Source organism: Cygnus atratus, chromosome 20, assembly GCF_013377495.2.
Source record: "Cygnus atratus isolate AKBS03 ecotype Queensland, Australia chromosome 20, CAtr_DNAZoo_HiC_assembly, whole genome shotgun sequence".
In the NCBI taxonomy this organism is placed as follows: Eukaryota; Metazoa; Chordata; class Aves; order Anseriformes; family Anatidae; genus Cygnus; species Cygnus atratus.
In genome coordinates, this window is record NC_066381.1 from 10,846,362 (window position 1) to 10,873,070 (window position 26,709).

A 26,709-nucleotide genomic window follows, 5' to 3' on the forward strand; every position below is an offset into this window, starting at 1 on the left:
TTTTAATTCCATCTCAACAATTTACTAAGGTTTTCATCTTACAGTATGAACGAAAATCTATCCAGAGGAGCTATTTTTATATAATTTGAAGAAACAGAGTTAAAAAGGGACTGAAAGGGGTTGCCTAGATGACTCCCTGTTATGTAATAGGACAAAACATATTTAAGTCATGATAGCAGCTTTTTTTTTTTTCTTAAAAAATTTCCAGTGAAAGAGATTTTATAATTTCTCTAGCAGTATTCTGGAGTTTTCACTATTTTTTTTTTCCAATTATTAAACTCAGCTATCTCCCTTACAGCAATTTAAGTCAAATTTTCTCTTGTTCTCTTACCAGTAAGCACAGGACTTAATTTCTGGAATATTTTCATGGAGCTTAAGTCCTCCTATACAACTCATTTTCCAGATTAAAATGAAATTTCATGAAATACATAAGCTTAAATAGTTACTCTGAATTTCTACAGGGTTAAACCTAAGGAAAAAATCATAGTCACCTGCCCATCTTCCATTTTGGTCTTTGGATAGTTAAGGATTAGTTTTGTAGCTTGTTCCCATTTTGCATGTGTATCCTCCCAGGCCTAAAATAAGATATGTCAAGATTTAAATTCAAAACTACTCGTAGCAACAGTCTTTTCTGTGTTCAGAAAAAAAAAAAAGAAAAAAACACACATAAAATGGACAGAAATTTAGAAGAAAATTTACCTCTGTGTTGCCTGCAGTTGGATGTTCAATGCGTCTTAATAATGCCATCACTCTTTTCTGAAGAGCTGCTCTCCCTACAAACAAGCACAGAACATTTATCAAACAAATTTTTGAAAAGCCACCTACATCAAATATGAGATAATTGAAAGTAATTATTAAAGAGGAACACATCCCCTTAAAGTGTTTAGAAAGATTCTCCTTGTTACACTTTTAAATCCTCATGAACAGTTATCCAAATTCCCTACTCTTTCCATCAGTTTCAATGGCTAAGATATTTCAGTGAAAGCAGGAGTTACAACCAAATCAAGAATATAAACTTGTTTAAAGAACTCAAATCCAAACAAGCCTTATTGTACAGGTAGAAAGGCATTTTCCAAGACTCATCGTTCTTACCTGTTGACATCATATTGCTAACAGATGCAAACTCCATGAAAGTGTTGTAGTTTGGCAAAAAATTATGAACTGAAACTTCATCTACTCCACATCTGATATCTGCTTCTTCACACAGGTGACGGAAACAGGACATTGCCACAAGGACTGCCTCAATATCCGGGCTCCACAAAAACATGTATAAAGCGACTTCCAATTTTGTTTGGGCTTTGCGACAAATAGGTGTTCCACTGCATCCTGCTGTACTTTCCTTGGGAAACACAGAATTCCAAATTCGGTAATATTGCTTAGGAATATGGCAATTTTCTTAATCCAAATTGTTTTTCAAACCTGCTTTCATTCTAGTAGAAATAAACAATCCTAACCAACATCTGAACTCTACTGTATATGCTGTTGCACAAACACAGTGGCAAGAAACTGCTCCTTCCACAAAGATAACCACATACTTAGCAAAGTCTTATTGATAACAAAAAATTGTATGTTAAAAAAGAGAATGAAGTTTTTGGCTCATAAAAGATGTTCTAAATACCCTCTTCACTCTTCCCTGCAGCTAAACACTAGACTTATCTGTCAAAGGGTATACTTTACTGAAATGTTTGACTTTATGATCTTTCCCAGTTTATTCAGACTGGATGCAATACATTAAAAATTGAGATTTCAGATTTATTAACAACTGACAAATATGTAGAGATGCTATGTGCGATCCTAAGAAAAAAGGATTCACCAACTTTTTAACGTGAAAAAAGTGCAACTTTCTAGAAGTCTGAAATTCATTACTAACCAGCATATTAGATTCAAAACTTACGCATGTTACAGCTGATTACTGACCAGAAAGAGAACAGTAGCACATAGTAGTATGCCTTTTCCTCCTCAGAAATAATCATATTTTTAAAAATTACCCCCAGTGATTTAATTTCTACTTGTACATAATTTCTTATCCCTAAATGTTAATAATTATTATTATCCTATATTACTTACTATGGAAGAATTCCCTTTCCCTCTCCTGAGGGTGGCTCCCGGAGTACAGCTTTTCATCTCCTCATGGTCAAGAGACATTTGACTAGTTCCACCTCCAGAGACATCATAAAGGAAGAGAAAGTGACAGGAACTCCTGTCTGATTGCTGTAAAGAGAGGAAAGAAAAATAATTAATCACCTTATCTTTTAAAACAATGCAGTTCAGGAACTGTTGTCACATTTACACAGCATTTACACAGCACCTTTCACGTAAGTGTTCTCAGAGGGCTTTATAAATTTACCCATATTAATGGTATCTTAGAATGACATTTCCCCTTAAGAAAGTAAAGTATTTTGAGAGTCATCTTCAAAACATATTACCTCGATATAAGCACACCATCATGCCTTTTTCTTCCTTCCTTGGGGCCTCCCAAAATCCCAATAGGCTTCTTGGTTTTACTCCACAGAATATATACCAACATAAACATAATTATAGTTTAAATGCAATTAAGTGTAAAGAACTACTTTAGTTCTTTAGTAGCTACTAAATCTCTTTCCATCATAAAAGTAACCTTATAAATAAAAGCAGTAACAAAACAGAGACCAATTCATTTTAATGATCCCAAAAGATAGGTGATAATGTTTACTTACTTTATTTTTTAGAAGAAATTTATTCCTACAGATGAGAATCTCTCGCAGCCATTTGAGGATTTCTGTACTGCTGAGCATCTGATGACTGGTTAGTTTCTTGCAGATATAAAAAAGCATTTGTGAACTGCAGCAAAATGAAATTTAGCATTAGCTTTATCATCTAATAATAAAATATCTGATAAAGGTATTACTACTTTTTACATAGAAATAGACAATGAGCATGAATATCCTACAGATAAGCTAGCATCTTCTTTTAAAATGTATAGTAGATATAATATAGGTGTGTACTTTAAATGACAAAACCCCTCTGACCCTTCCCACCGCCCAACTGGCCTCTATAGTTCCCTAGAGGAAGTTAAGCAATTTGGGTACTTGTTAGAAGTCCAGACTCCAGGGCTGTCGATTCAGAAGTCCTCCATTTATCCACAGAACAGATACAGCACAGACAGTGGCAGTACAAGTTTACCTACACTGCTCTGATAACGTGTCTCAACTCTGTTCTGGAAGGAACACATCTAGGGATGTTCCTTCTTCATATCCATTCAGGCCTCACACTCTCTGTTAAAACTGCCAAAGGGTCCAAATTAGTGTCAATTTTAATGGGTTTTTCCCCCAGCCCGAACAGACCACAAACTCATTTCTACTACTAGAAATTACAGTAATGAGTTTTAGTTATTGCCCATCTAGGTAGGACTCAGCACCCAAACTAACCCATAATAAGCCCCTTGAGCCACATTTAGCAGTCATGCAGGCCAATTTGTTGATGCTCATCAAAGTGTTCCTTCTAGACTTTAATTCCCTTTCTTCTAAAACAAACACCTGTACCAAATCAGATTAGATCACCAAATATTTTTCTTAAATTGTTTAGCTCATGCAATTCTTAGAATTCTGAGTTACCTATTTTTTTGGTTCAGCTTTTTGTGTAACTGATTATTTTGGAACTTTTTTTTTTTTTTTAATATTCTCCAAGAAATCAACTGCAACAGCTGCTGTGATGTTATAGTAAGCAAGATGACTTTAACCAATAAAAATTCCTTAGATACATAACAAAGACAAATGGAGACCACAGGTCAGGGCAAACTACTACCTTCCTTAGGTGAGGGCTTCAGAGTCAAGATCAGCAAATCCACACTGCTAGAATTGCTTTGCATTACCCTCCCTCAGCCCACAGAGGATAAAACAGAGTTCAAACAATAAACACTTGAATGCAGGGCAAGTCTTTAACCTTTTACACGAATAATTGTTGCTATACCTTAACAACAGACTGAAGAGAGTCATTAAGAAAGCCAGCAAAACATTTGTTATGTTTTTTTTTGTTAAATGGAAGAAATATAAGGAAAATATTACTTTGTCATCAGAAAACAAATCATTTTGACTGCAGATTCAAGCCAATGTTGTATAGCTTTCTCAAAACATTCACAGCTATTGCAAAAGAGAAGACAAATCAAAACAGCTATTGCTCTAATTTACAGGAGTGAACTTACCTAATTTCCCAGAATGTTTCTATAGGTGCATCAGGATTCCACAAATCAATGCTGTCTAACTGGTGAAGAACTAGCAAGGCCTATGTTCAAAACAGAACAGCATCTCACTTAAAGGCAGAAATTGACAAGTCACTTAAGAAAAGGCAGAGAAACAGGTGTAATCACAAGTCAATTACATTGCTTAAAAAACCAAAAGATATAAAAAGCATTTTATATAGCAGAACAACAGTTTGCTGTTAGTCCACGTGAAAGGTATTTTATTTTATTCCCAATTAGATTTACCTTGTATTTCCACACAAACCCATGCTAGAAACACAACCTTTTTAAAAGATAGGCTTTGACTTCAATATTTACTGAATGATCCAAACTGCAAAAATATTAATGCAACACATCTTACAGACATAAACTTCTGGTAGCAACAACAAAATTTCTGTAGTTCAAGCTTTTTGCCAAGGACAAGTAAATACTTTCCTCTTTGTAATTATTCCCTTCACAACAGAAAACCTGGGTAAGAATAGCTTCTGACCATATTCTAGGGCTTACTGGTGAACTAAGGCCAAAACTTTAATTTCTGCTTTTGATTTAGTCTGATTAACTAAAAGACCTCAAAAATCAACTATTTATAAATTGAAGACAATTTTTAGAAGAAATGTGTATCTCAAAAATTCAACTGGTCAAAGACTCAAAACAAACATAATCATTGATTAGAAGTCATTTACCCTTAATTAGCCCAAGCAACTATGGCAAACAAAATATCTAATCTGAAGTCCCCTACTACATGGGGCTGTCTGATTTGGAGGCAAAGAAATGCAATGACACTAGAGAAAATACAAGTTAAAAGACAAATATGGAAATCTTGGCTATTTTTTCTAACAAATTCTGAAAAAAAAAAACACAACACAAAGTTTGTAAGTGTATTGCTGCAAAAATTGTTCGAATACTGTCAAAATGGCAATAAAAAAGAAATTGTTCTCCAACAATACTGAAGTAGTTATTTCAAATTGTTTCCTAGTTTAAACAAACTGCTTGGCATACAGAACATTATCCCTTACCTCCATGGCTTCTTGTGCTATATCTGGCATGCTGGACTGCGGAACAAGTTGTACAAGGCCTGTAATTAATTCAGCAGTACTACCTTGTGTCTCAGGCCCTTGCTTCCTTGGATTCTAAATAGCAAAAAGGAAAGCACCTTTGAGAAGTAAAACTTTTCAATGACTGACCATGTAACTGACTGCTAAGCAACAGTCTTATAATTAAAATAGGTGGATTTTAACAGAGTATCTCATTTCTTTTTAAGCCATGATACTCTTGCATATTATATCTTTGATACAATAGAAATATTTTAAAACTAAAAAATAAACAGACCAGACAAAAGGAAAATATTTAGCACACTGATTAGATGCTAGTAGTACCCTAATTTTGGCAACACTGCATAACACATGCTCTCCATGTGTAGACATTACCAGATTTTATCAACACTTAGTTTACTTCTGCAGCTTCACGGAGTTCATACACAAGATTTGCAAAGCCACAAGGTAATATTTGAAAAGAATGGAATATTCATTCTGGCATGAATTCACAAGAAAACACTGTTAAACATTAGGCTTGTTAAATTATTTTACTCAGCACCATAGACAATACTAACAGAAACTAGCAATGATCTAAGAAAATATCTTTCTAGTCACTGAAACAATGGCTTTCCTTTTTTTTTTTTTTTGCCTGATTTTAGTTTTCTTTTTGTTCTTTTCTCCTTTCCTTTTTTCTCCCTTCAGAGTTACAGAGCTTTATGGTCCCTTTCATTGTGATTGCTCAGGTTCTTTTTGTTGTTGTCTTTTTGCTTTGACAGGTATCCTAGATGTCAGGTTTATGTTTTTAATCTTTATTCATTTAGAAGCCTCAAAAGTAAATTTTACCGTTTTGTCATGATTTTGTCTGGGATAGAATGAATAATATAACATACTTACACACAGCAAAAGCTTTGGATCAGCATGGATCAATTTTACCAAGGATAATAGCAAGAACTTGTAGCTTCTGGTTTCCAAGTCAGTAGGTTTTTCTTTAAATTTAAGGCTTGTCATCTTCTCTTTAAATGTAAGACTCTGACAGGAGGAAAAGCACAGTCACTGTCAGTAAGGTACTCTATGGAGCAGTTATAATTAAACATCTTATGAAGCAAATTGGTTGTACTATCTATAACTCATGAAAAAGTTATAAATTATATTCAATTCACTCCAGTATAGTTGCATAGCCTTCTACCTAAAAATACCCTATTAAATATGCATACACTATCACTATTATATCTTTAAACTTTCCTTAAGAAATATTTTAGTGATCTGCAGATGGATATAAGAAAAGATTTTGTGTAAGACAAACTGTACAAAAAAAAATGGATAGAAGGACTAATAAGAATTTAGAGGATTTCCTCTGGTCAAGAAAAGACAAAAAAAGGATCCCACGTAAGCTTGATTACATGAGAGGGTAAGGTTTTTTTTTTTTCAAAGGCAAATCATTTTCTATTTTCCTGTCATAATCAGTCTAGATGATACCATTTTCATCTGTACAACCTCTGAAAAATATACCTTTCAGTTTTCACAAGGTACACAATGCATCTTTTAAATAAAAAAGCTAGCTCCATTTGAAAAAAATCAGTAAACTGTTTCTGGACCATTCAACCTCCTCATCTGAAATGGAAGATGTTTTAAGGTATGTACTGAGAATTCATATAAGGTATTCTGATTTGACTCCATTATGAACCGTACCGTGTTCTACCACTGCTGTTCACACAATACAATCCAGTTAACAGTATGACCGATACATGTAACTAATAGTCATACAGAGTGTTAGCCGTGAAATAAGTGTATATGGATGCTACTGGTTATAAGGATTTTCCAAAATCAAGATTATGCCTCAATACTACCGTGTGCACAGTACCCCCAAAGTGAACCACCCTGTTGTATGGCAATTGACTGCAGCACCTTCATCTTAACAAAAATAATCTAGACACATGCTAAAGTGTGTGAAAGACTATATGTGTATATATATGTATATATACACTATAAATATGAAAATAAAAAATATAATACATATATATGCACACAAAATACATGTATATATACATAAATGTGAACTTGCATTAATTGGTCCTCAGAATGCCCAAACATAAAAGATTCTTATCTCTCTACAATATATTTGCAGAATTTATATTTTCATGAATTTTAAACTCCTGTCACCAGGGATTACATTAGTATTTTTACTTACTCTTACCAAAAGTTAAGAGACAGTAACGTGAAAAAAAAAATGTTGTGGATATTCAACACAAGACAGAATACAACGCTTCAGAAATTCAGCTTTTAAAATTATTTATTCTAACTTCTTATTTGATAAAATCTCAATTAAACAATAACATCAACTTGTTTTTCATTTTCATTAAATTTATAAATTTTCAGCAAAAAAAATTAAACTAGCTTGAAATCATCCTCAAGATAACTGAAGTATATACATGATACCATAGAATTTAATTCTACAAGAAGTGCTAGAAGTTCTTGCTATTTTGCTGAACAGCTAATATGAAAACAGAATAAAATTTACCACATAAAAAGTATCTGATCAAGAAACTGATACTATGGTGGTAGTGGTAACTCATTCTGTGCAAAATCTTAATTTGGTACAGCTAAGTGAATTCTGAGAAGAGGCACATGCCAAAAGAAGCTGATAAGTTTCTGTGAAGCAATTTATTTACTTCACACAATCAAAACTAAAGATTATCAGAAAACAAAGAGAGGGACATGGCTACTCTCTGCACAGACATCAATGGGATAAATACCAGTTTGAACCTAACAGACAACACTGGAACAAAAACACCTGGGGATAATTTAGACGCAAATAAGTTTAGGCTGGAAATTAGAAAACAGTTCTAAACACCAGAGCAAGGAGATTCTGGAAGAGCATCGTGATGGAAAAGCAGGGGTTAGAAAGAAAAGAACACACCCAACAAAAAGCCTTTACTTCTACCAAGGAGCTCAACAGATTTGTGTAAGGGATGGTGTTGCAACTGCTGGACCAGCAGTGAAGAGGTCTTCTCCAGTCCTGTGCTCTCACGTAAAGCACGCTACCTTTCGTGCCCGAGATGAAGTGATGTGACTGCAGTGGTAACTATGCACAGAAAAGTCAGAGCAATGAAAGGCTTTTCTGCGGTAGTTACAATGGGTGATACTTACAGCAACAGAGGCCCACTGCCATGCAAAACAGTGACTGGTTGGCATCTGACCATGAGAGCGACAGCAGCCAATAAGAACAGAAAATAAGAAGCAGAAGACAAAGCACCACCAGTCAATGTCAGAGTTGCCATTACAACATCCCTGCTATTTTCTCTACAGATGAATATAGATATGTATATATAAATATATATACACACACACACATATAAAGCAAGTTAAACAAGTTGTAGCTTTCAACTGAAAGTATTTTGATCATTTGCTTTTGTATGAGAAGCCCAATAGGAATATTTTCACGCAACATTTTAGGCCTTCTTCCAAACCAAACATCCAACACTTTGGGACTACAAACACACTTTGAAACAATTCAGAAAACCAATGAGCTAACTTGACACATCTGAAGTCCTACACGGAAAGTTCAGAAGAAAGGCAATGCAGCTGCATGTGAACTTACTGAAAAAATCTGGATGAACTACAAATTTGAATTTCCTCTTTTTTTTTTTTTTTTTTTTTTTTCTCCTAAAGTGACCGGGAATACTGGCTTTATTTCATAATGTTTGAAAAGTCTAGATCACTTTGGTGCTGTCACCAAGACCAAACAGTCAACTTGCTCAAAGGAAATTAAGCAAGACAAATGAAGAAATATTCATGCCAATCATGGTAAAAGCATTGCAGTTTTCAGAAATTATGCTCACATACAGAATGCTTTTGTTTCTCAGATTAAATAAAAATGGACATATTACCTAGCTATTCACACAGCAAGAAAGCTTAAAAAGAACAGTTAGCCACAGGACAGTTACAGAAGAAATACTGCTATACTGCCAGTTTAAAAGCAGCATGAAAAAAAACTGAGAAACATACGTCATTAACTGACTAGGAACAGTTAGTCAATGCACCAAAATCTGAAAGGTTTACAGAACATGTATGGCTGGCTCTCTGTTGCTTTTTGGATTGCAATGTTCTTTCTCCCTCTAGTTTCCAGTCTAAAGTTAATGAATAAAAAAGCTGTAATGGAATGGAGACAAAGGAAAAACAAGAGGCTTGTGTTTTAACAACTTCTTTACAAGTCTTTACCGGAGTCATGCGAATTGCTGGATGTGCCCCACAGCCTTGAATAGCTTTATGAAGAGTCTCACTAAACATGCTGCGAAGCTCCATGGAATGGCAGTACACGGCATCGATCTTGGGCCACCAGTCCAACGCAGACTAGAATGAAAACACAGAAATGCTCAAAAGATAAACTGGTAACATGAGAGTTACATTATGATTTAGCTTAGATAACAAAGTTATAAAGCTGTAATATAACAGAACTTTACATGAGTATCTTACACAGTATTACAAGTGTTATTTTTTCATTGTAGCGATAAAGCTGTCAACGTTTAAATGAAGTATAACAGAAGCAATGCTTCCAAGTCAGCTGCTTACTATATTTCTTCTCCTTCTGAACAAACACAAACTCTGAAACCACGGATACAGGAAACCACAGTAGGCTTCAGGATACAGACAGCTAGTAATACTTCAAACACTTAATGTGAGCTCAAATCATTCTGATACACTAAACAAAATAGAAAATTAGTCTTTTAAGTGCTTGATAATATCTGAAAAATAGTATTATTCAACACATTAAACATGAGTAAAGCATAGTGCCTGTTATGAAAGTGTACAAATACCAAAGCAATATAACTTTAAACAACTTCATTACTTCTCTAGATACACCACCACATCTACAGTAGCATGTTCTTCCCTATTTGTCAAAATGTCTAATTTTTTTTTTAATAGAGTTCTCATTACCATGCTGGGATAAATGAAATAGAAAATATTACGTAAATTAAGTAAGGCTAGTTGCTTAACACTGACTGATTCTATTTTCATCCTGATCAGGAAAAGCTCTCAAACTGGGAATCCAATTGGTGGATAGTGCCAACTAAGATTTGCATGTGCTTGTGTATTAACAAGCAACTCTGAGGCATAGATACAGGCAACAAGATTTGGTCTAGTATTTAGATTTTATTTAGTAAGTAGATGTGGATCCGAAGAGAAGCCAGAGACAGATAGGCTAATTAAATACTTTCAGAACTTACATTTGTGATTATTCGGTGGAGTGAATTTACCAGTACATAATGAAATGTTGATGGGGAATTCTGTGCCAAGCAGATCTACAATAAAAATAATACATAAAAGCCACTTAGGAACATATTTTTCTCTGCCATCTTTCATATCACAATGAGAATCATACTGGAGCCTTTTTATTAAATTGACAAAACTGTCAAATCTAGACATGACAATAAGAAACTCTAACCAGCTAAGAAAAAAATTATGAAAACATGAAGGGAATCGTCAATAAGGGATACTTATACAGTTGAAATTATTTACAAACTTCCAGCTGTTGTTTGCATATATTTGATAATAGACAGGTCATCAACAGTATGTTGAGAACGACTTACCAGTAAGTTGTGTTCTCACCTTAAAGTGTTGGTTATTATGAGGGTTTATGCGGAAGCATGAGACTAAGCAGTCAATCATAAGGTCTATGTCTGCGTTCTGATTGCCTCTTGAAAAAGGTTTACTTGGATTAAACAGCAAATTCTATATATATAAAAAAAGACACCGAGATTATTCCTGTCTACTTTCAATAAATCGTACTGGGGGGAAAAAAGGCTGCTTTAAAAATTACACTTTCTTCAAATTGCATCTACCAATATCTACTACTTAAGACTCAAATATTCAATTGCCATTCTTGTTAATACTAACTAAACAAACCAATCACTACTTCTAAGCATTTTTTTAAATAAAAGTTTGTATTTTAAAGTTCAGCATCTCAAACAAATTGAAGTTTTAGGAGGCCTAATGGAGACCAAATAAAATCCATCAAAGAAATGGAAGACTACTCCTCCTTTGCTCTTTAACTCATTTCTTTATTTTATTTAAGGAAAAAAAGGAAAACATTCATCTGAAAAACACTATGGTATTTGATTAAGAAGTTTGAAGCTAATTTCAGCATTTAAAAATTCAAATTTCTTCGCTGCAATTAGGAAACATATTTTTACCTTAAGATCTACAACCATGGACTGCACTAGTAGGAAAATGACAGAATTATCTTCCCAGTTGATGTAGGTAGATGCTTTGCAAAGTTTAACACAAGCAATAGCAGCACTTTCAGTCAGCTGTCTGCTCCCACTGTGGCCTGCAAGTGCTTTCCTGAGATTGTCCAGGAAGAGTTTCTGCAGAATTAAAATTGGGAATAGTTATAGCCAAAGCTTTGGTAATGTGTGGTCAGGGTTTTTAGAAACTTCAGTATTAAAACTAACATCACTGCATTTCCTGATCAGAAGTCATGGATACTGGGGTTGCAAAAAGTAACTTTATGCAGCATTTTGGAGAAACATTATGTTTAATAAAGACATTCATTTTGGATAATTCTAGGGCAATCAGAATACAACTCGCAATCACAGTGTTTGCAGCCACATCAAATTCTCCATCTGCTACAGGTACTGCAATTACAGAACACAGTAAACACACTGCAGAAACCTGGAATGGTACAATACATGCATACCAGTTAGAAGTTATGCTAAGCTTGCTACTGGTGGAAGCAAGGCAATCAACACTCGGATTCAAATCTCCAGGGAGACATCCAAGTGAAGAATAATATTGTTCGGGACATACTATTTGTATGAATTATTGACAGTGGAAGAACATATGCTAGGTGAGAACTTAAAAAGGGTGCAGAAATTTATGTATGGAATTCTAATATGCTTTAGGCATAAAAACCATAGTAAAATACATCTGAAATACAGAATAAGCAAGGACAAGCACGCTTTAGAAATCAGAATTAAGATATTTTTCTTCTCTTACCTTGTTCATTTTAGTTTCCTCTACCACATCCTTTGCTATATCTTGGATTATCTCTGGGCACAGGACCAGGAGTATGATTTGCAGTGGCCAAACTGCTGCTTTACGTTTTGTGCTTTCTGCAAAGCCATCCACTAAGTCAAACAACTTCTCTGCACAATCTGCATAAAATATAAACCCAAGTTCAACACTAATTATAATTATGAAAAGGCAGATAATAGGTATAAAAGAGCAGAGTGATAGCTCCACCTACACGGAAAAAAAATATCCATTTTGCATATTAGTAATATGCTACCTGAGATAAATGGGCTCAAACCATGTAGAGCCATGGTTTATCTGAAAATATAAATTTTCATCACTTTTTGACTATAGACAAATACAGTTACTGTTCTTTAATCAAGGTTTGTGTGTTGTTGTTGTTTTTCCTGTACCTAGATGAAAAATATTTAAAGAGTTTGCAGCTTTTGGGTTATATTTCCTTGTGTTGTGAACCACAAAATGAATCTATTTAAAAGTTGCATCAAGAGAGAAATCAGACAGCCATACATCCCTGCCTGCTCTGAAAATGTTGACAGGAATTTTTTTCTAACATGCAGGCTTCATAAGAAGCAAAGAGGGGACAAAAACGAATGTGGGGATGTCTTGGGGGGAAAAAACAAAACAACAACAAAAGAACACCCCCTCCCCCCCAAAAAAAACCCTTAAGACTTAACAGGAAAAAAATAAAACCAACTTTTGAACACCACATCATTTGTTATGCCTTACCAGCCATATCAGTCTGTGGTGTTTGATACAGCTTTGTGAATTCATCAGGATAGTTTTCCACCCAGTTCCAAAATGCCTGCAGGTAACAAAAAACATCTTTACATTCCAGAGCTTAAAAATATTTTTATTTTTGAATTATGTATTTAAATGGAGAGATTTTACTCTTACTTCTAAGAACTCAACATTTCTTGCAGAACATATGCATTGAACTGATGTACAATTGCATATTTTACAGTAAATTACTGAATTGCAAATATTTGTAAACTAGAGAAAGTCTGCAATGTAGCAATGAAACAAAATATTATAATACTTGCCTTTTCAAGACTGTTGATAACAGCTAACTGAGCTACTTTCTTTAGGGCTTTAAACTTGAATACAGTCTCTGTAAAGGTAAAACATTTTGCATTTAAACCAATGACTTCATGCTACCCCAATATTTTTTAATGTTTCAGTAAAAATATATATGAATATTTGGAGTAAAACACAGCAATAAAAAGATACATGCATCAATGCTGTTGTATCATCTCCAACTAGTCATATACAGATATATTTCAAAAAAAAAAACACAACACGCTCACATCATACCTTGCAAAAGTCGTTTTAGTTTTGAACAATCCACACTGATGTACTGTAAAAGTTCAATATCATGAACATCAGCGTTATCTTCTGAACAAACAGTCAGTTCCTGCAATCTAAAATATACAAAATGAATTAACTTCTCAACCAGATGATGTCAGGTAGGTATAAACTCACACCTGTGATTTTATATACTGTTGAACAGCAGAAGAATATTATATGACGATGCCCTCTTATAAATTTTTTCATGTTTAGAAACAAAAGACACATTTTGCATGATTAAGAGCTAATATTAAAGTCTTGTTCTCAGCCATACTGAGAACAGATCTAGAAATACCAGTGATAAGTCTCACAAGACACCCATACCATCTGGTGATAGTCTGTTTAAACCCAAGTTTTGTCTAAATCCTTCTGTTATCTCCCATAATGTAGCTATAATCTTGCCATTTTTTCATCTAAATATTACAATCACGGAGACATGACACCTTTAGACTACCGCTCCTTAGTGACAAGTTTTGTCCCAGCTAACTTCTCTAGAGCAAAGCAATGACTGATGACAATTAATGGCACTGAAATAAGCTACAACCGTATTTTAAGATGAAAAAAGTCCATGTTTTTTTGGCCTAAGGAAGGGGATGAAGTTTAATCATACCATTCTAAATCCAATGGCGCCATTTCATACTTTTGTATTCGATGATTTACTAAACTTCTCATCAGATACTAACCCACTAATAACTAAATCATATGTTCTCACAAGACTAAAGATTGCCGTGTCTTGTTCCAAAGCTACAGATGTGTTTTTGACATGGAATGCAATTTCTAGTACTACACACAAAAGCAGCTCTTCATTTCTTCAATGCCAGGGAAGTTTAACAGCCCACGCTGGGAATGGGAAGGTCCCCACTGCTGTGCTTTTCGTGCCAAAAATCCCCCAGCTGCTGTACAAGGCCTAGAAATATGCCTAAACAGGAAGCACAGGTCAAAAGATCAGCAATGTTAACTGTCGGCAAGCTGACCCCTGTGGAGATCAGCAACAATTGGTCAAGTATTTAACTATTTCTGTACAGGCCATCTTGAAGAGAAAAGCAGGTCGGGGAAAAGCACTACACTCCAGCTCAAACCCATGGTAAGAAGGGTGTTGGCACTTGAGAACTAAACCATGCTAGGGACGTATGAATAAGTACAGATTCATGGACTAAATTCAAAGACTGTCAAAAAATCTCATCTGAAAAATACTTCCTATAAAAGGAGCAAAAGAAATCGTTTCCTTTTCTATAAGCAACAGAACATAATCAACCTATTGAGTAAAACCACATCCTCCATGCTAGCTGCCAAGTCTATGTTCTTGAAACAGTTACTGAAGTTATTAAGGGTTCTTTAAAAGTTTTGAAAATACTTAAAATTTCAAATAATTTTAGTTTGATTTCTAAAATGCAAATATTTTCCAAAAAAATGAATTCATTTTTGTTTACATTATAAGGAGCATATAAATCTTTTTTTCAATTCAATTGGCATATTCATTGCTATTCAACCATAGAAGGGTGTGCAAAATCCACTCCTAATACATCAAGGATGTTGCTAGCTGTAACAATGTGTGATAAGAGCTAAGCTGCTTCAAGCAACTTTCAAAAAACATCAAAGCAATTCAGTAATAAAAAGCTCAATACACAACTTCAATGGACTGTCAAATGCTGAAGCATCAGAAAGACCTGGAACATGGCAAAAAGAGCAAAGCATAGACGGAAATGTTGGACTGTCTCTCTTCTTACTTAGAAAAGTATAAAAGTTTTAAAGTTATTTTTACAGTAAATGTGGTGTGAAACCAAAGTCAGTCAGAAGACAAATGGGTCTTTTCCAACAACTAACAAACAATGCTCGAGTCCAGCTGGTTTGTTCCCCCCTCGACATAAGACAGGCTTAACGTAATAACCTTCAAGCGGGAAGAAATGGGAAGGAAAAGAGTTTTAGGGCTCCAACAGAAGTTGTAAACAATCTGAAATTTTGCATTCTAAATTCATAAATAAATGGATAAAAGTCATAACCTTCAGCATCCTTTTTTCTCCAAAACACCTTGCATCCACAAGAGATTATTCAACTTTAGGCTACAGCAATACGCTTCTCTGGGTTATGATTAGTTTCACTCTAAAATAGCATTTAACTTGGATTTACAAAAGGAGATAGAAAAAAGCACAATAAATGCAGCTCACAGAAAATATGCTGACAGTAACCCAGAATGGGTATGAAACAGGTACCTTTTCTAACCTGAAACTCCAGTAAAATTTTGAAAAACAGATGGGTTTCATTTAAGAACTATCCTGCTAAATATCACTTAAACAGTTAACATTTCTCAAAAATGAAAGACTGAAGTTCATGACAGATGTTCTAGACAGCAATATTTAGTAGGCATTCTAATACAGTGGCTAAGTCAAGCTACCAAAACACCTACCTGGTGGAAATGCGGCTGAACACAGCATTAAAGTTATTGCAGCTAAGAGAAAAAAGAACCCCCGAGGCAGAATTGCGCAGTTCGGCTGCATGCTGGTTGCCTTCACGGTAAGTGTGGATGAAGTGGCAGATTTCTGGCAGCAACTGTTTTACCAGCATAGTCTCGTCTAGTCGCATGGTATCCTTCGGTTGCTAAAAATAAACATTTGGTAGTTCATGATATTCTATTTTCTAGGTTTGGAGGAAAAAAAAATCTGCCACTGGTAGGACAGGACCTGAATCTAAACTTCAAATTCTGCCTGCACACTACCACTGACCACAGTAGAGTACACAGAAAAGGATTCTTCCCATTTGAACAATAACCCTACTCATTCAAATCACGTTACCTTTTCAAATTAATCTCCAAAATACACAGGACACTAACTTGATCAATACTACTGGGCAAAATAACAAACTAGGTTTTGAAGTGAAATATGCTTCCTTTTTGAGAAATGAACTGTCAGCCTATGCAAAACATTAGCAGTAAAGCATTAACTATCTTGGCTTTGAATGGAAGCTCAAAGGGCAAAGATCCATCCTTACTCCTCTTTCTCTTTTCTATTCTGACCCCTATATTTTGACAGCAATTTATTATTTTTTTTTAAAGGAACAGAAAAAGAAGTGCTCCTCCATTGCTCTTGCCTGGGATTGCTCTATATGAGTGGAAAATGTCTCTAATTTCCTGAAAAAAGAAAAATCCAATTTTTGCCAGTTTGTACAGTATGAGACATAAGGAAACTATTTAGAAAAGAATTCGAAGTGAAACTTTGCTCTACTAAGAACGAGATTTAACAGAAGGGTCAGCATTAAAGCTTTCTAAAATTCTACCAATGAATTTACCATAGGGAATTGGGAAGTTTCAGAGACTCCCACTTAGTTGACCTGAGTCCTGTTGCCATGAGAACTTGATGAAACATTGAGCAAGAACAGTGAGCAAGAAATACGTCTGAAGATATCACAGAACACAACGCTCTTTGTATAGAACTTTGGCTCAGTCTTATTGAACATATACTGGCTCAACTTGCTCTCATTTGAATGGACAAACCAAGAAACATTCAGCATAATTTTAGGCTGCTCAAATATCATCATGTATCAGGAAAAGCACACTTAACATTTCAAGCAAAGTGAAGTGAAACAGTTTTTTTGGTGTTTTTTTTTTTTGATTAATTACATCAAAGACAGAAAATGTACCAAAAAAAAGGTATTTACTTCAGCTTTTACAGCTGAACATTATTATGCAAAATGTATTTACCTGGATCTTTTGTGAATTTAGACGAATCCACTATTATTCAGGTTGTTTCAGTACTGTAATACAAGACATGCTGCTTGACAAACCTAACTGTGATATAGTTGTTACCTTATAAAAAAAGAACCTTCAAAAACAATTACAGGGAAACTGCAAAGAGCCTAGATGTTTTCATGACATTCATCCAGGAATACAGCTTTAAAAAAAATCCTTCTTGTTAAAGGAATAAGCCACAGATTTGCAAGTTCTGCTCACAGAGAAGTTTGGCTTTGCAATTACACAGTTTAACACAGTGAGTTGTACAACCGTTTACATCCCAAAGGTAATAGCAAACTGCCTTTCAGCACAGCTGATTGGAAACCTCAGGATTGGACTCCCAATGGAAGCTTGGACAGAGTTAACTAATATAAACTAGGAAACACCTGGAAAAGTAATTTTTTAGAGTAGCGATAGCAAAGTTTCTGCTGTATATACAATTACAAAAAACTGAAATGAAATTATTTCGCCTAATGAAAGTCACAAGAAATCTTCAGAAAAATCAACATTGTTTGCAGAAAACCTAGAACTATAAAACATAAATATTCATAATAAATTGTCCACTACTTCTAACATGATTTACTATCACGCTACTTTTTAAGTTGTGGGATTAATTTTTTTTTCAACCATCTATTCAAAAATATTAAAGTAGAATGCATCACAAGCATTCAAAGTTTATAGTAATCTAGCTACACTTGATAACCAAATCTAATTCTTTATCCGTGTGCCTTATCTTACTCCAGTTCACAAGTGCCTCTCTGAGTACAGCTGTCCGCAATTCTTTAACAAATTGTTATAAGGAAGACATTATTTGTAACTCCAGAAATTAGTTGAGTACTGGGAAGGCCGAAATCAAAAAATTACTTGGATCTATTTAGCTGAAAAAGTATTTCTAATCATTACTACCACAGGTACTATTATTAATTTTAAGAAGTAAAAAAACATCCCACAAATCCTTAATTTATCAATTATGTAAATTACTTGCATTTATAGAAAGTTTTAACATTTTTAAAATAGCATTAATTTCACTTTGCTCTAAATGACAAAAGTTTTAACTTTAGTACCAGTAATAACTGATACACAGACATTTGACTTATACCCTCTAACTCATTTGATACCAAGTTAGCAATTGCTTATGCAAGCCTACTTACCCCTGCCAGACATTTTTCCAGTGTATCCAAGATAATCAGCTGAGATAGATATAAGTTCTTTTCAGCAGTTTCTCCAAATATTCTCTGGAAGAAGAAAAGATAAGGATTCATCTGAGACGCACAAATTTGACTCTTAATGCATTAAAGTAATGTAGCAGAGTGGCATAGTAAGTTATGGCTCCTTTACCGCTCCAGTGTTAAGTTCAGAAATAAAGCCAGCAAAAAAATAGATTGAAATAGGAATTAAAACCTGAAGAATTTACTGAAGAAATTACTGACGAAATATCTTTGTTCAATCTGCAATGCCAAATCTAATAAGGAACAAACAGTTACTGCAAAGTAAGACTGGAGGTGCGCTGCAGCCCCTTGCCTTCCTCAGACCATCATTTTCTTTATTCAGAAATGAAGGTTATACCTTTTCACAAACTACCGTGGTATCAATTACTCTTAACTCTTATTTAATTTTGTATTTCATTGCCAACATTTTACTCAACAGAAATGACATTACAACAAATCCATATCTACAACATTACTCAAGTGCTGCAAAATTTAGCGGAGACCACAGGAAGAAACACGAGACCCTCCAAAAAGATGCCACACTTCAGAAACAGGATGGAGGTAGAATTCCATCCAGCATTTACGTTGTTGTCCAATTTTATTGCCAGCAATAGTGACCAGTTCCAGCAATATGAAGACAGCAAAATAAGGCAGAAAAGATTTAGCCCAACCTGTATTGGTACTACTGCCTGCACATGCAACACAACGTGAAGTCGCCCAAAGAAGTCACATCTCAAACCGCATGACAGGATAGTTCAACTCATTGCAACTTTGAGCAGAGTGCAAACCCTAAAAACTTTTTTCTAGTATTAAGACAGTCTCTTGGTCCATTTTGTTCACCCTACAGGAATCCTTTAAAAATACTGCTGACTCATACAGTAGCTCATTCCATCAAACACAGGAAACCTTAAGTCTTGCTCCTCAGCACAAAGCAAATGTTGATTTTTTTTGATTTTTTTTAAACAAGGTCTTTCTATTTATGATGCATAGATTTTGAGACGAAACTTGTTTTAAATACATAGGTTTCTCACTTATCAGACAATCTTAAATATCACATTCCTTCATACCTACGGAGTTTAAATATAATGAATTCTCTCTTGAAAGGGATTATTGGTAGTTTTAAGCAGCTTAAAATCACTAATAATAGGGCAACCTATTTTCTGATTTTATCAGTCCTTCATAATGTTACAGCAGATGCACGTCTCTATATAACTGACAACCAACTGGGCTCACTGCAAACTATGTTACTAAAACCATTAAAAAAAGAAGTATTGCTAGAGTTTGGCCGGTTCCATTACCTGTCTGCGGAGATGCCAAATGATCGATCACACATCAGATGGCTTCGTGACTCAACGAACTAAGCTTTTCTCATCACAAATCCAAAACCAGATCTTCCTTGAAAAAAAATCAAACTGCATCTTTCTCCTCATAAAGGATTCCTAAACTTCCTATTTGTGCAACTTGACGGCAACAGTTATTTTTCTAGAGTGGACACTATGGATATGCACCAGGTTTTTTCCTTTCTGGCTTCTCTTCTTTTTGGTTCACTGAGATCTATTTTAAATGATAGTTTTAGTGTTGCTGATAATTCAAGTATTTTGTTGGATTTCAGGAATCGTTTCGTGGTTCCCTTAGAGGCAGAAGACAAAAGCAGTACGCAGAAGGAAAACATCTACTAAGACATTTGGCTCTAAAGATTTCTCTTTGGAACTCAGAAAAATCACCTTGAACCTTATCCCTTCACATCAGTGCCCTCAAGTACCAACATTAAGTGGTTCAACGAGGCTGCAATCCACATCAAATAATAATGGGAGCAATGTGTATCGCTTCTACAAATTCTTCATTCCTTTTTGCTACTGACTAGTAAAGTATGCCTTTGGAAGTGTAAGTCTAGAGTGGCAATATTAGACGAGATTGTTTTCAAATCTTTTTTTTTTTTTTCTTTTTAACATGGTTCTGATAGAAATTCAGCTGGTTGTTTGTTAAATTGGTATTTTTTTTATACACATGAACACAAATTCTAAAGCATCCAAACACCCTGGAAAATTCAAATAACCTAAGTTTTACATCTTTTTCCCTTCTTCTCCCAGCAGAGTCACTCACTGGCAGGACAGTTGAGAAAAAAAACTCAACGTGCCTGCTCAGTAGCTCTGTTAACCTGCTGCATTCCTCTAAAAGCTTTGTTCACTCTGCTCCCCTAGCTACCTGAAGCAACTTTCCGTGTGTTGGAAAACGTCCTCCCCCACCTCCCACCAAGCAATGCATTCCACTGGTTTGCACAGCTGGTATCTAACCACTGCTTAGAGACCCAAGGTAGTGTTAGGTACCCTTACGTACCCGCTCCTTAGCGAGCCACACACCTTCCCAGCTACTGACCCTTCCCATGAATGACACAAGAGTCCCCTTAATCACCTTCCTTCCTCTGCCACAACCATCTCATCACCTTTATAGGCAACACAGCTCAGTGCCGTTGGTGATGGCATATGAAGATGAAAAGAAAATATTGAAGTGTAAAAGGCGATGATCATTTTGACTAAATTTCAGTGCTTCTCTGCAGAGATTGTATAATACGAATAGATAAAAATCATTATGAAAATCACCCAACAATCCAAAATTAGAGAACTTACCATGTTATTAACATTTTTTAAGATATTAGTGAGACCACTGATGACCAGGGAGAACTTGTACTTGGAAATGTTTATGAGACACTCCTTGTTGTGCTCCGTGCTGACTTTGGTGTGGGTATTCTGCTGACCAGCTTTTATTGGAAGCTACAAAAAGAGAAAAGTAGTATAAGCTTTTTACATTGAGACTTACATCTTTAGAGATGGATTAAGAATTTTTAAGACACCAGGAACAACCTTGCAATACATTCTACAAGAGACAACTACAAACAAATTGATTATTTCACCTGCATTTCTCTTTCTACTAGAGATATGTATAAAACTAAATTCCCATACTCGCCTATTTCTTTTTCTGAATTGAAGCCAAACCTCTACTCCGTGACAATTTTTCCACAAATCAAATGTCAAAAGGAGCAGAAAAACACAGGATAGAATTCTGAGAAGAGAAAACTTTATTTGAAGAATAGACTAGTTAAATACCAGAAGACTTCCTAAGGGTAACACCTGCAAGCTAAAACCCGCGTCCTGAGAGCTGAGCGGAGGTAAAACCCGAGCAGCTCACACCGGAGGCGAGCTGTTCAGCGGTTCCGTGGCCGTCCTCTGCCCCCGAGGACAGGGCTGCAGGCCCAGAGCCGCGGGGCCCCTTCTGCCCCAGGCTGCGGCTTGTTGGGAGCCCTGGCAAACGCCCCGAGCCTGGCCTCCCGATGGAGCCCCACACACACTCCAAGAGCTAACCTCGACTCGTGAGCCCCACCTCAGCCACCTCTCCTCACCAGCCAGCACCAAAGGCTATGCTGCAATGCAGCTTTTCCAGAAAAGATAAGGTTCGGTGACTGAACAGAACCACGATGTCAATCCTACTGAGTGAACACCAGACACTATTTCATACTGTACCCAAATTCTGTGAGGGTCTCAAACTAGCCACTTCCCTCCCATACTCTTCGCTGGACTCAATCATTTCCAAACTATCACACAAACACGTGGAAAGCAATATTTCGTAAAAATTCATTTTACTGAAGATCTACATTTTCATAAAAGAACAAGAACCAAAAATGGGAACAAAAAAGGTATGAGTACTATTGTTCCTTTTCATAAATCACATGAACCATTTACACTGCAAAGTATGACCCAAGAATTCCCCACCTAATCAAGTGCTACTATAAGTCCTAAATTCAACTTGAATTCTCAATAAACATGTATTCTGAAAGACACCGATAGCTCAAAATGAATGCCACAATGCAATATTTTCACATTGAAAAGGGTATCTTGCAAAAATAAAATAAAATAAAATAAGACATTAAAAAAAAATCCAAGGAATTAACAAGAACTCTACAGCTGCAGCACGCTTCTTTCAGTATCTTGGCCAGTTGGAGCATTTTACCAGCTATATTACAAAGTACGTAAATATAATAGTCAAGACACTAAGTTTCATTTGGCTTCTTCAACAAAGAAACAAGGACAACCATCAAAACTTATTTTCAATGCAGAGAAAACGTACAGAGGAGACATGGCTTTCTTATCTCTGAAAGTTATAATGCAGACTTTCATCTTCTAGGTTTGAGAGGGCAAAACAGGAGAACAGGAGAAACGGAATGGCCTAGACCAGTAAACCCCTCTTTCTGCATGAGCCTAGGCTTACTCCCGTCTTAGACCTTTCAGAAGGAGCCAAGCACCTTTCCAGAGGAGTTAACAGAACTTTCTGCACAAGCAAGAATTCTGCTTTGGGGAAACAGAGAGGGAGAATCGGAGCAGTCTGGGTTGGAAAAGACCTGGTGATTGCAGTGTCCATGCTGCTGCTGAAAGCAGGGCTGTAGATCTGGTTACCCAGGGCCTTGTAAAGCCAGGTCTGCTCTCCGGCAGAGCTACGTCCCAGCCAGTCAGACCCAGCCCTCGCGGATGCCCGGTTCTGCTCCATCCTGGACGCGGGATTTCACATTTACCTGTGCTTGCCTCCTGCAGGTGGCCTCGGCCCTGCACGCGGCCTGTGCAGGTCTCTCTGAGGCGGCTCTACCTGACAGGGCTCTGCTCCTGCCCAACTCACGGCGCGGGCTCGTTCCTCACGGTCACCCGCCCAGGACCGTCTCTGCCAGCCCTTCAACATCACTACCTTTGCTGTTGAGTTTAAAGGCCCACATTTAACATGCTAGATGAACTTTACCAAAGAAGCCAGAACTTGAAACGTTTTTTTCAACAATACTTTTGATTGCATCGTTACTTGCAATCTATTTAACATCAACGTCTCCTGTTTGTAGGGAAATGGACCTCTAACACGCCGTCTAACTTTTATGCCTGACTGCAACTTCCTCTGCACAGAAATTGTGGTTTGGTTTAAGTATTGGTTCTTTTGGGTACCAGGGACTAAGATCAGGATGGAAATGCTGCTCTCCCTAAGGGCAGGGCAGACTCCTAAGTCAAAATGAGCGAACGGGATCGCACTGGACACCCGCCTCGCACAGCACCTCACCTCCAGGAGCGGGCACAGCAGATACTTCTAGAGGACAACAAGCACCAGGAAGATCTACGAGGAACGCTTCCTTTCAGTTCAGTGGCTTTGGGATCTTTTGCACCCAGTGTTGCATGCAGAGCACCACAGGCAGAGACCGCATCAGATCAACCCCTTCAAAGCAGCTCTGCCAGGTTTTCGCCTGCACAGCACCCAGTGGCACCAAGCTCCGTAGGGCAGCCAGGGTGATTTCCACCTCATTCTGTAATTCGCTCGCAAGTTGTCAGATTGTAATGCTTTAAAACAGTGTGATGTATTTCACTGTGCTAATTTCAAAACTGGGAAAAGCACATCAAAGCATTTATGACTCAAGCTTTGTTTTCATTGATAGATGTTATTTTTATAATATATTTTCGGAAGTCATTAGTGGAAAATAGATACATTTAATTAAAAATTTCAGCATTACTAGTACTTTTTATTTGAATTTTCAAGTCACTGTGCTGACAACGGCAGAAAAGCTCAATACCACTGAGTGATAAAACACTTCAGAACTGCCTCTCAAAGGCTTGTGTCAGAGATCTTCTTCTGTGTGCTTCCATGCTACGGAATCATCGTATTACACACTTCTGGAGCTTCCTGCCACAACAGCCACTGCAGCAAGGTCACCTAGAAATAAAATTGCTTTTTATACTACCATTTAAAATAGGAAGCTATATAAAAAGGAAATATTAGCACTGCATTTTTTTTAGATTTCTCAGCTATTTCCGCTGGGCTCTCTGACATGCTGGAACACTTTCTGCACCCTAACTGTAGGCAGCGCCAGCGCTGAGCGACCAGAAAGAAACTGGTCAGCTTCTACACAAATATCCACCAAGCTAAACCTTACAAGAAAAAAAGAGTTCAATAACTTCACTTTTTTTGTCTTTGTTTTAGAAAAAAGGAGACTGATGCAAGTGGTTTCCTCTATAGCTTTTATTTGAATTAGAAAAAAAAATAAAAATTAGAGCACAAAGCTTAAACATAGATGGAGCTTCCAACCACAAGCACAGGCATCATTTTGATCTTATCCCAGTTTAGCAAAGGGACGGCCACTGCTCCAATCCAACTGTTTTCACCACTGAAATAGGAAGCAGCATCAACAACCTTATAAACTATGCTGGTGCACGGACAACCCACATAGAGGCATGCTGTGATACAGCCTCTCTCTTACCCACATTAACTAAGTCAGGTTAAAGTGTCAAATAAGCTAAAGAGGACAGGGAACAATGGCATTTTGGTCCTTGAGTTGCTTTATTTTATGCAGCAGGCAAAGGAAAAATGTGTAGACAGAATCTCTGGTACCTTTCCAACTATCTAATTTTATATCTTTTAAGATGAATTGAAACAGAACCTCACTGCAAGAGACACGGAAAAGCCATTATGTAGCTGAGCCTGACAGTTGCCGTAACAGAGTAGAAGACCCTGCATATCCTGAATTCAGGATAGAAGTCATGTTTTCAGGTACTGCTGAAGCAACTAGAAAAGCAAAACTGTATAGCAGCACACATCAGCCATGAAAGCACCCTGTTAAACTGTTAAAGCACAACATTTGACCACACAGACAGTTTAAGTCAAACTTTGTCTCTAGAAATGCATTTCTAACTTCATTTTAAGACAGCCTGCTGACCTATGTATAATTTCTCCCAAATCCTTTATTAATACTTGTCCTGAAACTCAACAATTCCCATAAAGCTTATTAAATGCAAAAAGGTAACAAATTACTAGTAGGAGAAAAGGCAAAAGATACATTATACCAGATTATTTTTTTGTTGTTTTCGAAAGACATACAGTAACACGTAAACTTTAGAAATATTAGAGATCTGCATGACATACCCTTGTTAGGATTGTCAAAACCAATCCAGTTGAATTAGTGGCTATTAAAAGATGTATTTTTAAAAAATCAATAATTGTTATCTACAGGATGCAGAACCCTCTCTCAACTTGCCAAAGTAAAATGAATTTTTTCTATCCTCATGAAAAAATTTTCATAAATTGATTCATAAATAACATCATTTAAGAAAAAAGTATGATTAGGCCAACTCACAGATAAACACAATCATAGTATCTTAGAAAACAAGGAAAGCTTCAAATGGCTTTCCAACAGACACCACATTTGGCATCTGTTAGGTTACTGCCTCTATGCATTAACATGGCATAAATTATTAAGCATTCTACACAATGGTGCCTGAAGGCCACGAGTCACCTGGTCAACTTTCTGTCTGGAGTGATATCCGCAAGGTCTGTGACACTGGCTGGAGAGGGAAAACTCAAAGGCTTTCCCATGTCTAGTCACTCCTACCTATCTGGTTCTGGAGCGAAATGTTGCAGCCTTTTCAGACCTGTGAGATAACTTTGCCAATTAAAAATTGAAAAAAGAAAAAAAAAAAAAAGTGGCTATTCCAGAAGAAAAAAAAGATTTAATATGCATGCTTAACAAGACCTTTATGGTCAGATTATAAAAACTCATTTTGAAACTCTGAAGTGCAGGATTGCAAAGCTGTTTAAAAAGTGGAAAGCACTGAGGTATCTGATGGTACACAATACTGTAGCACCTTTGGAAGCAGCCTCCTTTAGAGGCTGTTGTGCTTGTATCCAAGAATGTTCAGTTAAGGAATCCCTTCATTGATCTTAGATGTCAATTATTAAGAAAACTGGATCTGTTTTCCATACGTGTAGAAGAGGTGCTAGCAGCTGTTTAGGTATCCTCTAACCTGATACAAAAGGTACAGTTTTTTGATGAAAGTACACGGATATTGATTTGAAATTAATAACACTAATAGCCTTGAATATATCTGTACCATATTCCACTCAGCTGAGAAAAGATAACATTAAGCCATTTCCTTTATCACCTGTAGTTAATAAACACAAAGTTAAATAACCTTTATTTATCAAAAGACAGTCTTTAATGCCCTTATTTTCAGAAGTTACAGAACAAGCTTACGAGCTTTATCACGGGTTGAAAAGAGCTTTACCAGCGGTTGAAAATCACCACTTCAACTTTCCTGTGCAAGACACAACTTCGCAGAACTTCAAGACCTCAGAATC

The 26,709-nt window shown here is 36.2% G+C and overlaps 1 protein-coding gene across 3 annotated transcripts in view; it reads right to left on the bottom strand.

Annotated features, from left to right (window-relative positions):
• The window catches only part of NF1 (neurofibromin 1), a 100,665-nt gene that overhangs the window by 69,094 nt on the left and 4,862 nt on the right, over nt 1-26,709 (bottom strand). For all 3 annotated transcript variants that reach the window (XM_035561132.2, XM_050714800.1, XM_035561135.2), the window contains exons 2-20: nt 21,186-21,329; nt 18,502-18,585; nt 16,031-16,221; nt 13,594-13,700; nt 13,323-13,390; nt 13,009-13,084; nt 12,247-12,404; nt 11,442-11,615; nt 10,858-10,980; nt 10,476-10,550; nt 9,469-9,600; nt 6,145-6,279; nt 5,233-5,346; nt 4,181-4,260; nt 2,697-2,820; nt 2,068-2,211; nt 1,093-1,339; nt 700-773; nt 492-575 (exon numbers count right to left, since the gene is read on the bottom strand). In XM_035561132.2, coding sequence (XP_035417025.1) covers nt 492-575; nt 700-773; nt 1,093-1,339; nt 2,068-2,211; nt 2,697-2,820; nt 4,181-4,260; nt 5,233-5,346; nt 6,145-6,279; nt 9,469-9,600; nt 10,476-10,550; nt 10,858-10,980; nt 11,442-11,615; nt 12,247-12,404; nt 13,009-13,084; nt 13,323-13,390; nt 13,594-13,700; nt 16,031-16,221; nt 18,502-18,585; nt 21,186-21,329 — 2,334 coding nt within the window. The remainder of the gene's footprint in view (nt 1-491; nt 576-699; nt 774-1,092; nt 1,340-2,067; nt 2,212-2,696; nt 2,821-4,180; nt 4,261-5,232; nt 5,347-6,144; nt 6,280-9,468; nt 9,601-10,475; nt 10,551-10,857; nt 10,981-11,441; nt 11,616-12,246; nt 12,405-13,008; nt 13,085-13,322; nt 13,391-13,593; nt 13,701-16,030; nt 16,222-18,501; nt 18,586-21,185; nt 21,330-26,709) is intronic.